The sequence below is a fragment of the Sabethes cyaneus genome, chromosome 1, assembly GCF_943734655.1.
Source record: "Sabethes cyaneus chromosome 1, idSabCyanKW18_F2, whole genome shotgun sequence".
NCBI classification, from domain to species: domain Eukaryota; kingdom Metazoa; phylum Arthropoda; class Insecta; order Diptera; family Culicidae; genus Sabethes; species Sabethes cyaneus.
The window spans coordinates 48930534-48944958 of NC_071353.1; the positions used below are offsets into that span (position 1 = coordinate 48930534).

At 41.9% G+C, this 14425-nt stretch overlaps 2 protein-coding genes across 2 annotated transcripts; one reads left to right on the top strand and one right to left on the bottom strand.

Annotated features, from left to right (window-relative positions):
- Positions 1-215: 215 nt before the first annotated feature.
- On the top strand, positions 216-1142 carry LOC128742844 (peroxynitrite isomerase THAP4-like). The gene has a single exon (XM_053839328.1). The coding sequence runs from the start codon at positions 216-218 to the stop codon at positions 702-704; it is 489 nt and encodes a 162-aa protein (XP_053695303.1). The 3' UTR covers positions 705-1142.
- LOC128742834 (uncharacterized) lies at positions 655-10755 on the bottom strand. Its single transcript, XM_053839315.1, has 3 exons — positions 9827-10755; positions 1031-1163; positions 655-975 (listed from the first exon to the last, which is right to left on the bottom strand). Exons 1-3 carry the CDS (start codon positions 10398-10400, stop codon positions 717-719), a joined length of 966 nt encoding a protein of 321 aa, XP_053695290.1. The 5' UTR covers positions 10401-10755; the 3' UTR covers positions 655-716.
- Positions 10756-14425: the final 3670 nt, after the last annotated feature.

The following is a 14425-nucleotide window of genomic DNA, read 5'->3' on the forward strand; positions in this document are numbered from 1 at the left end:
GTACTTTGGTTTCAATTTATTTGGTTCATCTTCACTTCATTTTTGCTGCTTAGTAGTACATACAAATTATAGTACACATTGTACCGTTATTTTTTCAATTCAATTGAAATAACTGGAAAACCGTTTCCTGTTCGTTTACTGTGTGGTGCTACTACTGTTAGTGCAAAAACTTATTTATGTCAACCGTTTAATTTATTTACTTTTTTCCAGCGACAATGGCAAAAGTGCATGAAGCCTTGAAACCAATCCAGTGGCTCATCGGAACGTGGGAATCCACAATTGCCAAAGGGCATTTTCCAACTATTAAAGATTTTACTTATCATGAGATAATGAAGTTCGAATCACTGGGACAACCACTGTTGAATTATGAAGCTCGTTCCCGTCACCCTGTGTCCGGAGCGCCTATGCATTTGGAATCGGGTTTCTTACGAGTGAAACCAGGAACAAACCAACTAGCGTTTATGGTTTCTCATAATTTTGGTCTTACAGTATTGGAAGAAGGTCTAGCAAAGGAGAATTCACTAGAGTTAGAATCGAAATCGATTAGCCGGATGTCGTTTGCGAAAGACCCGGCTGTTAATTTGATTAAAAAGAACTTCAAGTTGCTCGATGATGGAACAATGCAAGTTTCGACTGATATGGAAACTAGTAATACGCAATTGACCAATCATTTAATTGTTGTTTACAAAAAGAAGGAACAATAGTTTTACTTCCTACTACGGTAAATAGTAGTAGCTATAGCCATCGGCGTTACTCGTGATAAACCATTGTGAACTCTGCTGAGAAGCCGGCGTTTGGTTTAGAGAATTATTATTGGAATCCATATTTAGGATTGTTGCTGGTGCTACTGCAGGCGGCACTGGGGAAGGCTGGGTATATATCGGAACATCGTAGTAGAATTCAGCAACCTGTGGTGATGGCGTAGTTGGATAGTTCAGTTCTCGTTTCAAATGCCGAATATATTTTATTGCTAACCTAAAAATAAATTTATCAATTATGTTTATAAAAATTCAAATAGCATTCATTGTACCTCAAACACTCAATTTTGGAATACTTTTTTCCGGATGGCTTGGAGTGAGGTAACTTTGAGCGTAATAAGTCGAAGGCACGATTCATATCTCGCATTCGTGTTCTTTCTCGGTCGCATGCCGACTTCTTATAATCTGTAATTTATAATAAATGTATATGTATAATTTTTGTAAATTCAACAGTAATTACTCAAATCAGGGGCCCGAAGAGGAAGAGAGGAGACACGAAGAGAATCTCTCATTGTCACATAGGTCTATTTGAAAAATTACCTGAGAGTTGGAGATTCAGAGACCGACCCAACTCCAATCACCTCTGTGATTATACAAGTCCATGGGGACTGTAAGGTGGAATGAGATGACTGTGCGAGAATAGGACTCATTCTTATCAAGAAATAATCGTCGGCATACTGTGGTACACTGTTAGGATTTCTCCACGCCAATGAACAGCAGATCCTCTGAATTGGGATTTTTATAAGCTCAATACTCAAATTTTGGTTTTGAACGCTAATAGCTTAGTGGTTTCCCGATCGATTTTCAATATTCTTACACCAATCGATTGGAACATCTTCTAAGAATTGGCCCAAATGAAGAAAAGTACGAATTCTTGATGTTAAATTATTGAAAAATTGGAAATAATGAACTTATGTTGTACCTGAATTCTCGCTTCGTGATTGGTTGTTAGAAATGACGTCATCAAAGTGGAAATGCGTCTTCACGCATCGGCGTATAAGTCAGTCAATTTTCAATGGATTTCCAAGATATTTACATCAGTTGATCGGAAAATCAATTTGGAAAATATAGAAAACTATTAATTTTCAATGCGCGTCTATAAAAAATTGAATTATTTTCATATTTTTGCCTTCCCACGCCAGTGCTTCCCTAGCACGGATGACAAAAATATATATGATGTGAGCTATGGGTTAAGCTTCCTTAATTCAATACAATCATAATTTACGCCCTATAGAATCCGATCAAAAATTGTTGAGCTTTAGCTGTTGCAGCTTCCCCGGATAAGGCAACGAAGACATCCAAATTCACCAAGCGAGACGCCATCAAACCGAAGAATTCATCGACTCATCCGCCAGTGAACGATATGGTTTTGGCTGCTATGCCTTTTACTGCGCATCGTCAGTCGATTAGCGGCTCTCGTTGGCGACACATCGGCAAGCAGCTAGCTTACGATACACCAGACAGGCAGCTTTCGAGTCACATCCGTGGCATAATTTTAAAGGTTGTATTTGAAACATTGTTTGCCTTACGGTGCACATCGTCGTCAGTTGGTCGTGTTCGTCGGCTGTTGAGGAAAGGAAAGTATGCTGAGCCTGTTGGAGCTGTTGCACTCCTATCGCTGCCGTGATGGAATATCTGGCTGCTGAAGTTCTGGAATTGGCAGGAAATATGCGGTTCGCGACAACAAAACGGCCAGAATTATGCCACGTCACTTACAGTTGGCCACCTGGCCTGATATTTCATCGTGACTCATGACCATACACGAACGGCTTCGTCGATCGCATAGCTACTGAGGCTTTCCGGCTGGTCCGTTGCAACAAGCCGTGCCTGGTTAGCAGTTATCGGTACTCCAATTTACCGAACAGAGAATTACGTTAGGTGCGTTAGTGCAAGTTTATTGCAAGCTAGAGTTATGATAATCAAACGATTGGTCCTTTTAAGGATCACATAACGATTGAAGAGTTTATTATATTTTCTTGCTTAGTTAATACCATAATAACACAGGCAACGAGGGAAAAGTTGAACTTTTCGCCGTTGCGGTCGACCGTTGCGGGCGACATTTTCTGCCAGTTCCAAAACGTCTGCAGCTTGTATATGCTTTATTATCATTTATCAGTGTTCTTCTTTTGTAAACTGCAGAAAAGTTTTGCGCAAATTTTTTAGCTTTTTGAAAACTCGTGCGTACCGTTTACCGTTTCGAAAAATCGCCCTTGTATCGAAAATATCGTTAATTTTGATCTTAGTGATCAAATAACGTACTTAAACGTTATATTTCATGTGCCAGTAGTACGCAATAATTGTATTGTGAAACTGAATTGCTATTTATGCAACTTTTTACAAATTAAATGCAATAACAAAGCACAACTTATAAAAAATCGTTTGTTATCGATATTAACTGCATATGCGTTATAAACGAATAAAACGTATGGTTACGTTTTATTTCAATAATACACATATTCGCAGTGAGTCGGGTAAAACAGTAGGTAAATGTACGAATCAAATGCCACTAGTTTCATCCAAATCGGTTCAAAATAGCCAAAATTATTGACATAGCAAATCATGGGTACCCCTTGTCGCCCTCCTACGTAATAAAAAAAATCAAGTGCCTCTCATTGCTAATCCCCTTTATGGATATACACCAAATTACCTCAATTACTTGGCTGGTAAACGGTTGAATAATGCGTACCGTCGGTGCCTTGTGCACGTGTAGGCATAAAATAGACCCTACAGTGGTCCATAGCCTCTTATTCAGCAACTCCTATTCCTACCTCCTCGAGGTACCAGCCGGGATAACTTTGGTGGAGATCGGGTAACCAACCCCGGTGGAAGCCAAAGTCGTATGCTGACAGGAAAGGAGGGCTCTTTCGAGCTTCGTTGGCCCTCCGGCGAAACAGGGGGTTGGTGTAGCAGGCTTTGCAAGCCGTCACCACGAAAAATACTAAAGCACGGAACGAAGAACAAATATATTCTTACTGGAACAATCGGAATAGACCCACGCGACGAAAAAGGACTATGGATTGGAAACTCGGGACGTGGAACTGCCGATCTCTCAACTTCCAAGGGAGCACTCGAGTGCTCTCCGACGTATTGAAGAGCCGAAAGTTCGACGTCGTAGCGCTGCAGGAGGTGTGCTGGAAGAGCTCAACGGTACGTACGTTCAGAGATGGACATACCATCTACCAGAGCTGCGGCAACACACACGAGCTGGGTACAGCTTTCATAGTGATGGGCGAGATGCGAAAACGGGTGATTGGGTGGAGGCCAATCAATCCTCGAATGTGCAGGTTGAGAATCAAGGGCCGATTCTTCAACATAAGCATCATCAACGTGCACAGCCCTCACCTCGGAAGTATCGATGACGACAAGGATGAATTCTACGCGCAGTTGGAGAGTGAATACGACCGCTGCCCAAAACATGATATCAAGATCGTCATCGGGGATTTCAATGCTCAGGTCGGCCAGGAGGAGGAATACAAACCGGTGATTGGAAGGTTCAGTGCACACCAGCGAGCCAATGAAATGGGCCTAAGACTTATCGACTTTGCCGCCTCCAAGAATATGGCCGTACGTAGTACCTTTTTCCAGCACAGAATCCATCACAAGTACATCTGGAGGTCACCAAATCAGACAGAATCACAGATCGACCACGTTTTGATCGACAGTCGGCACTTCTCAGACATTATCGACGTCAGATCCTATCGAAGCGCTAACGTTGACTCGGACCACTACCCAGTGATGGTTAAGATGCGCCCAAGACTCTCCGTTGTGAACAACATTCGGTACCGACGCCAGCCTCGGTTAGATCTCGCGCGGCTGAAGCAGCCAGACGTCGCCGCAAACTACGCGCATTCACTCGAAGCTGCGCTGCCGGAAGAGGACGAGCTGGACGAAGCCTCTCTCGAGGACTGTTGGAACACTATCAAAACAGCCATCAGCAGTGTAGCGGAGAGCTCCATCGGGCATGTGGCCCGGAATCAGCGGAACGATTGGTTTGACGATGAATGTAGGAGGGTGATGGATGAGGAGAACGCTGCGCGGGCGGCCGAGATGCGCAGTGCCACACGTCAGAACGTGGAAAGACACAAACAGAAGAAGATGCAGCGAAACCAAATCTTTCGGGAGAAAAAGCGCAACCTGGAAGAGCAGGAATATGCAGAGTTGGAGCGGCTGCATCGTTCTCAGGAAACGCGGAAGTTCTACCAGAAACTGAACGGATCCCGCAAAGGCTTTCTGCCGCGAGCCGAAATGTGTCGGGATAAGACTGGCAGTATTCTGACAGACGATCGTGAGGTGACGGATAGGTGGAAGCAGCACTTCGACGAACACCTGAATGGCGCCCAGGCGGAAAACCATGGCGGCGGGGAAAGCGATTTCGACGGTGCAGCAAACGGGGAAGAGGTGCCAGCCCCAACGATAGGCGAAGTTAAAGAGGCCATCATGCAACTAAAGAACAACAAGTCAGCTGGAAAAGATGGCATCGGAGCGGAGCTTATTAAAATGGGACCAGAAAAGCTGGCCGTTTGTCTGCACCGACTAATTGTTAGAATTTGGGATACGGAACAGCTACCAGAGGAGTGGAAAAATGGGGTTATCTGCCCGATTTACAAAAAAGGCGACAAGTTGGACTGTGAGAACTATCGAGCGATCACCGTTCTTAATGCCGCTTATAAAGTGCTGTCCCAAATCATTTTCCGCCGCCTATCACCAATTGCGAATAGATTTGTGGGAACTTATCAAGCCGGCTTCGGTGAAGGTCGGTCTACAACGGATCAAATATTTACACTGCGGCAAATCCTCCAAAAGGGCCGTGAATACAGAGTTCCCACGCATCATTTATTCGTTGACTTCAAAGCCGCATATGATACCATCGACCGGAAAGAGCTATGGAAAATCATGGACGAGAACAGTTTCCCCAGGAAGCTCATCAAACTGATTAAATCTACAATGGATGGTACACAGTGCTGTGTTCGGATTTCGGGTGGATTGTCAAGTTCATTCGAATCACACAGAGGGCTTCGTCAAGGTGATGGTCTTTCATGCCTGCTGTTCAACATAGCGCTACAAGGTGTTATGAACCGAGCGGATATCAACACGTGGGGCACGATATTCAACAAATCTAGTCAATTCGTCTGCTTTGCCGATGACATGGATATTATCGGCAGAACATCTGTGGCGGTGGCTGAACAGTACACCAGACTAAAGCGCGAAGCGGAAAAGATTGGGTTAAAGGTAAATTGACGTATGCTTCTGGATTGTAACGTTTCGCGAAGGCCAAAGTAGGCCCGATTTCCCGTTTAATTGCGCCGCTGAATCCCCTTACTAGTGTTGTTGTCCGTGATCACCAGCGATCCCAAATACACGAACTCATCTGCCACTTCTAGTTCGTCGCCGTCAACTGTTACAGTCCGCGGGAGGCACGCGTTTGTTTCCTTTGAAGAGAGTCAAAGTCTTGTATGTATGTATCATGTATGTATCAACCCTCGCCGCGTTTGAAAGGAACTCGACAGTGTCGCCAAGATGTACACGAAACACTTCACTCTATCCAATATACCTCTGATCAGTTGCGGAAAACCGTGTTCGTGCATTATCTGCCATACCTAGTCTCCATCGACTGTATCGTATGTTGCTTTGAAATCTATAAAGATGTGATGCGTGGACACGTTGTACTCCCGACATTTCTGCAAGATCAGTGTGATGGTAAACATCTGGAGAGTAATTGCGCGGGCCCTCATAAAGTCCAACCACCTTGTATTTCCCTGCAAAACTTTGTGCTATCGGTGACAGTTAGAGTAACAAGATCATAATGAAATTTTTTTTGGAAGGCACCCCTAGGCCCCCTCCAGAGAAATTTCCTAGCTACGCCAATGATCCACGACTGTCTTAGTGGCACCCAATGGCCTTCTGGCATACAAAAAACATAACGCTGTTTAAATTTAATCTCAGATTTCGAGGATCACGAGACTTCACGAAATTTCGAACTGAAAACAATCAACAATGGTAATAATGAATGGTAACTTTTTAGGCCACTCTCGACAATAGCGTCAGCGACAGGCAGCGTTTAAGTGAGTTGTATTTTCGGTATTATTAAAATTACAATACTTCTAACTTAGCACTACAATCAAATTTTGCCAGTAGCTGAGCGACAATCCAATGGGAAACGTTCGAGGGATTCATATTCAGATGTCTTTAGATGATGCTCCAGGCCCCATAGAGATTAAGGAACCGTGGGGGGCGCCGTAGCCGCAAGGTTATCGAGTCTGCTTTGACAAGCGAGTGATCGTGGGTTCGAATATTAGTAGAATCAAGCCAAGATGTCAAGTGACTTTAGCATGGATTTATTCTCAGGCCCCTCCATATAGGGTAACCAACTTGATTTGGACCCCTACATGAATTGGACCCTTTCAACATATTTAGCCACATTACTACTTAGCAGCGCAAAATTCGATTATTTTGTTACAGTAATAATATTCTGTGGAATCTTTTCTAAGCCTGAATGCTTTCGGATCACTTTAAATTACTTGTACATATTTAGCTAAAATTTACAATCACAAAATGTTTTGCCATATACCGCTCACAATCCGACGTAGGTGAAGAGGAAACGATGTCTGCAACACATTTTCGATTTGGTTTTAATAGCTAAATCCAATGAAATCAGTTAGTTTTATTCTGAAAGACGTATTTTACGTGGTTTCGAAGGTTTCTTCTCAAGATTTTAATTTAAAACCACAAAAAATAGTGTCCAAATTGTAACGTGAAAATTTTCTTACCATCAGATTTTGGACACCCCTGTATTTTGATTTCTGGCAGCAGTTTGTTTACCTTTTGAGATTTAGTGGAAAAGCAAAATTGAATGTACCCGTCTATGCTATTTCTTCGATTAGTGATGGTGAATTCGTAAGCATTTTAAGTAAAAAGAATATTTATAACAATTTATTATTTAAAATATCTTGTTTATCAGGGAATACATCATGCAAAATACAAGAAAATCATGTAGAGTGGTCCGCTCGGAGGAAATAATGAGTGCTTGCAGAAAATCAGCAACGGTGTGGCAGTTCGGTATTTCCAGATCGACGATCAAGTTTTGGCTAAGCAATCAATACAAAAACCTGTCAAGACCTGGAACTGCTTCAGCACTTGATCATGCTGACGAACTTGAGCTTGCTGAATGGGTGAAGAAAATGGCTCGGAAGGAATGCCCTGTCACTAAATACCGTATCATGAACAAAATGATTCGCGAATCGAGACTGGTAATGAGCTGCAAATTAGAGCTCTAACTCCCCTGAAAACGTTTCCAGTAATTCAATCGGACGCAGAAGGAAGTATTTCTCGATAGGATTTTTTCGAAGAATCCGATACCACGAATGCAATAATTAGGGCTTTGCTTACATTAAATTTTGAATGTTTTATCCTCCTGCCTGAGGATATTTGCTAACGTTTCAACTATATTAAATCGTATATTTAAATTTCACGTCCGATATAATCAATAAACATGAAGTTTGATAACTGTAATGTTACATGATAAACGGAGGGTATTTCATTTACAGTAATCAAATTTTGCTGAAAAGTCTTCCAAAAAAGCATAATTAAAAAACGGATTTAAACCATATAAAGACGTGATTGACTTTATATTCAAATTTACGATCTCATCCCATGATAAATTTCTGATATTAAATGAATTTAAATACTAAAAGAAGACTGCACTATCATCCTGGTTGAATGAAGCTTAGAGTGTTCAAAATATATTCGTTGATATTTGCCGTGTCCAAAATACATTTTGGACACTGTCTAAAATAAAGTGAAAGGGTCCAAAATATGAAAACTACATAGTAAATAAAAATGTCTATAGCACATTTTTATCGACAAATAGATGACCCAACAACACTTTGCCATTTAGGTAAGTTGTTCTAAAAGAGAGTCGTGCATGAATTGCATAACAAAAGAAGGTAATAAATATTTTATTTCAATAAATGTAAAATTACTTTCTCTAGGGGTCCAAATTCGGTTGGAAGGGTTTCCTCCATGCTGAATTCTACATATTTACCCACTGAAGCCTCCTGACAGTGCAAATGTCCCTCCTATAGTTAAGTGTACTGGTCAGAGGTACGAATGAGTCCTTGCCAGGGACGACTATAATATGGGATAGTGCTGGCAGCGAGGAATAAGTGGGTAAAGTAGATCAAGCTTTGAAGGAAGGGTAAACCCCAATACACACAAGCACGCATAAATTTAATAAGCGTATCGCTCACTCAATAGCGATTATAGCAAAAAGAAATGCAATGCAGGTCATACAGCAAACACCCGGGCGATATTACAATAGATCAACTATACTGGTCGCAGTAATGAGTCCACACATGGAAAAAAGGAACGGTACCTATCTACAACCGGTGTAAAGTGGGCAGCACATCGGAAGTAGGGTGAGCCATCAACTCTGTATGACCATCATCTTGCCGAAATAATCACGCATATTCGCCACAAGGTAAAACAATCACCAAAGAGCACTATTAAAGACTACAGTGAGGTCCTCTGTTACTTGTGACGTCAATAATACGCAATTGACACCGCAAAACCCTCCACCTTTCATCACCGCAAAAGTCCAACCCATTCGTTGCAATTGATTCAAACTATTTTAGCGAAAATTTTAGCGAAAATTCTTATCTTTCAACAAGCTTTCTACCTTGGTGATGTATTTTCCTGCGGCTTCTGGCCTCTAAATTAAGCAACCATTGCACCATTACGATTTCCACAAAAACCACCTGTTTACAATTTCCACAATTAGCAAATCGCAAAATCGCGCATCATTTGCTTTTGCATAACAACTCATTTCTGCTTAATAGCTTGCACACGATTGTTTCATTGCTTTTAAATGTTTTTAATTTGTCTTTTTATACAAAGTTCTTCAGTATGTTGTAGTTACAAACCAAACAACTTTTAGAAAAAAATACTATATTTGGTCTACAATACTAAGAATAAAAATTCCATCAAACCCACTTCGAAGGGATCTCGAAAAAATCAATTTAAAAAACTGATTATACGGAATTTATAGTACGCGCTTAAAACTACGTTATTACCTTTTTCTATTTCAAGCGCCCGTTTCCTCCAAACGTTAGTAGAATCATACGAGTTAAAAAGATCACCATTCTCGCTGCTTTTTTGGGAAACGTTTGCCCCCACCGCATAAAAGTTTCCGCTGTTAGAGGTGGGAGCGATGCCATAGTTTTCCACATTGATATCTACAGTTTGATACTGATTTGCACCATTATTTCGATCACAATCGGTTGCACTTGCTTTGGCATAATTGAGTGAAAGAACGGACGATGCACTGTTACCGTGACGAAGCTGTAGAAGTGAATCCGGCGCTGAAGGGGGAAGCGTAGTCAACTTCAGGACACTCTCCGGAATTGGATCCGCATAGTGGGTGCGGCTGGACGAGCGCAAAACACGTGTCGTTTCGTTAGGACTGCTTGCGATCACTGCACTAGTTGAAGGTAAACTATGACGACTAGTCAGGGTATGCATCTTTTGCTGATAAACCGGCTGTTGTTCACTGCTGGTATCCACCTCAACGTCCAAGGAAGAATTGCTGGTCGACGTGTAGTCGCGATCGTTACTAAGATCGATTGGAATTAGGTCGGCAATATTCATTGCTCAGTGGAACACTGTGTTTTCAATAAACAATGACTCTTTATCGGGAACATACACAAGGATATAAAAGATTTGTTTGGAGAATGAAGGTCTGCTCTGCTATAACGACTGTTTATTAATGAAACATAATTCCCTCTGATGTAATGACGACGGTATTTCTTTCTAAATTGTGGTAGTTCCGGATATTACCGTCCTAAGGTGAACAAAGCGGCTAAGACGTGTGACCTGTGAAGAATATAATGTAGGGTCACTCGCGTCGCTATTGAGAAAGTTCTCATGTACACCTAGAAAACTAAGCAGAAATGCAGATCGCATGGAAACATGCGTCGAGTGAAAACGGAGACCGACTGATGTAGCTCATTATTCTAATGCTACCGCATGATTGAACTAAATGGAAATATTTTTATTTATTTTTTCATTTTTTTTCCTTCCAGACAAACACATTTTTCTCCTTCTAGGCGACAATTGTGTGCACAAGTGGTTTTGAATCGTATCGTTTAGAAACATGTACTTGCCAAGCTACCTTACACCTACTGCTTATTTCCCTTTTCATCAACCTCAGAATCGTTTCGTTATGGTTCATCAAAGAAAATGAACGGTGACATCCAAACGTTCGCGGTGGGTGGGCACAGGTTGCTGTGGAATAGTTTTCGATTGATTCAACACGATGGTCGCCACTGGCAGGCTCCTGAAGTAGATTTTCGAAATGAACTGTTCCGGTCGTTTATCGCAGAGAAATTGCGCTTAAAAATCTTCACAAATAAATTCCTTGAACAGCAAATCCTGGGTAGCATGAAATTCTAAATAATTGAAGTGTTGAGTTAGAGTTCAGAAAAATTTCCGCGATTCGTCTTTAGTTCAAAAATAATGTGTAAACCATTTCCGGCGAAATTTGATTAAATCCTCTTGTTTGTGCGACGGACTTCACTGCCGGTGTAATGATCTAATGGTTAAACAACGTTTCAATCTCGTGAAGAATGCATATGATGAGATCCTTTAAACAAAGTTAACTTAAACTAGAGGTACAAGAACACCTCTTTTCCTTTTCATTTCTGTGTTTGAATTATAAGCAATATAATAAAGAATATATTAAACAATAGCGTAATATATTGGGGATATTGCAGAATAACAGCTGCAAATAGCGATCATTTTTAAATGACCATTCATATTCTAATAATCGCATTTAATTTGGGCCCGAGGTAGAAGGAAATAGATGCACGTTTTGTTTGACAAGACAGCCATCATAGAAAAATTTTGTGGAATAATAAATATGACATATATTATGGTAATTTGGTGGTGCCGCAATCGCTGAACGTCGCCAAATGGACACGGTGTTCAAAAGACCGTTGTTAAACAATAAAATAAGGCATTAAAACGGAAAATGCCAGTGGGTTTGTATTGTCATCTTACACCTCTGAACCAATTTTTAACGAAATCGTTTGACGAATTTTCGAGTTACACCCTTTCGAAGTTGAAAAGGGCAGATTGCTCATATAAAGTAAATGAAAATCTTCAATTGCGGAAATGTCGCAATGAACGTAAACCACAGTCGATATTGATTTTTTATGCAACATATGCTCATTGGCGACTATTTCAGGAGTTTTGTGTTGTAATCGGATTAATCGGAAATGTTCTGGATTATGTTGCCGCTGACGGAAATATCGAAGAAGCAGAAAAACTTATCAAGCGACAACTCAAATTACGCTAGAATTTAAAAACTAGATCAACGGAAGTCAGATCAACTATCTAGCATCACGTTGGTTATATCTGGACAAGTTCCAGAGACTCCAAGGAACACCCTGGCAAGTGGCCAGCATCGCACATGAAGAAAAACATGTCATACCTAAAAATACCCTAAATCACATTAAAGTATCCCACATCAAACCGCACCACGAAAGAAAACGCTGTGGAAAATTATCCATTTGCTCTTGAAAGTTTGGGTAGAAGTAGTTTAGAGTGTATTGTTTACACTGTATTTTGGTCGGTGTCAGTTTTTCGAAAATCGGAAAAATTGGCCTCACCCGAAAAGCAACGTCGCGAATTGATTTTGCGCAAGCAACTGAAAAACCTCAACTATCTTATCGGGATATTGGAACTGTGGAACGACATCGGACAACTGTGAGTCGTGTAGTTAAACGTTACTACGAAACTTTGAGCATCGAACGCAAGGAGAAATACAGTCAGATAGGATGTTCTATTAGTGATCATGATCAAAAGCGTGTCGTGGAAGTGTTTAAGGAGAATCCCAATGCTTCGCTCAGGGCTGTGACCAAAAAGTTGAATCTGTTCAAGGCTTTTGTTCAGAGAGCCAAAGAACGTGAGGGACTGCATACGTTTAAAGTGCAGAAGGCTCCCAATCGTGACGAACGGGCAAAATACGGTGGGAAAGTCACGGGCCCGAAAACTGTACACTCAGATATTCACAAAGCTTCATTCTCATTCTCATGGATGATGAGACTTACGTCAAGGCGGACTTCCGGCCGCTTCCGGGGCTACGCCCAGCACAAATTTGATGTTCCGGGGGAAATAAGGAAGCAGAAACTTTCAAAGTTTGCCAAGAAATACATGATTTGGCAAGCGATCTGCTCATGTGGCGAACGGAGTGTGCCGTTCGTGACTACCGGGACTGTGAACGGTCAGATCTACCTCAAGGAGTGTCTACAGAAGCGTCTGCTACCTCTGTTGAAGCATCATCTGGGCCCTACGATCTTCTGGCCGGATCTAGCTTCGGACCGCTATTCAAAGCATGTCCTGGAGTGATACGTAGCCAACGGGGTTACTTTCGTACCCAAGAATCCCCTCAATGCACCGGAAGTAAGGCCCATCGAAAAATATTGGGCTATTATGAAGCAGGCACTACGCATGCATCCCAAGGAGATCAAATTTGAGGAAGACATGAAGAAAGTTTAGGTTTCCGTACAGAAAAAGCTGCAACCAGATATTGCACAAAACCTTATGAGTGGAGTTAATCGTAAGGTGCGAGCATACGGTTATGGTAGTGAAGTTGAATGAAATAAATATTGCAAGAGCTTACTAATAAGTTATATTTTATTGCCTGAAAGTTTGAAAAGGATCGGTCAATTAGGTAATTTTCTACACCGTTTCTTCCGTGACACAATTTAATGTGGGACACCCTTTAGAATTCAAAAACTAGATCAATGGCAGCCAAATCTGCTATCTAAGGTCATGTTGGTGATATCTGGACATAGTCGGTGGACTTCGGGGACATCTAGGAAAGTGTAATAAGGTGATTTAAGGTGTCATATGATAAGTTTTAGATTAAATCTACGATGGATGGTACATAGTACTGTGTTCGGATTTCGGGTGGATTGTCAAGTTCATTTGAATCACACAGAGGGCTTCGTCAAGGTGATGGTCTTTCATGCCTGCTGTTCAACATAGCGCTACAAGGTGTTATGAACCGTGCGGATATCAACACGCGGGGCACGATATTCAACAAATCTAATCAATTCGGATGTTTTGCCGATGACATGGATATTATCGGCAGAACATCTGTGGCGGTGGCTGAACAGTACACCAGACTAAAGTGCGAAGCAGAAAAGATTGGGTTAAAGGTAGATACGTCTAAAGCAAAGTACATGCTGGCCAGCGGAAGCGAGGCCGAGCGACACTGCTTGAGCAGTAGTGTATTGATCGACGGCGATGAGTTTGAGGTAGTCGACGAATTTGTCTACCTTGGCTTACTGGTAACGGCGGACAATGATACCAGCCGTGAGATTCGGAGGCGTATTATCAGCGGAAGTCGTGCTTACTATGGGCTTCACAAGCAATTGCGGTCGAGCAGACTAAGCCCCCGTACAAAGTGCACACTGTACAAGACGCTTATCAGACCGGTTGGAGCTGCGGAGGAGGTGCTGCGAGGAGGAGCTGCGAGTGCTCGAAGTTTTCGAACGACGAATGCTAAGAACAATCTTCGGCGGCGTACAGGAGAACGGAGTATGGAGGCGGAGGATGAACCATGAACTCGCACAGCTATCCAGAAGGTGGCTAAAGCTAGACGGATA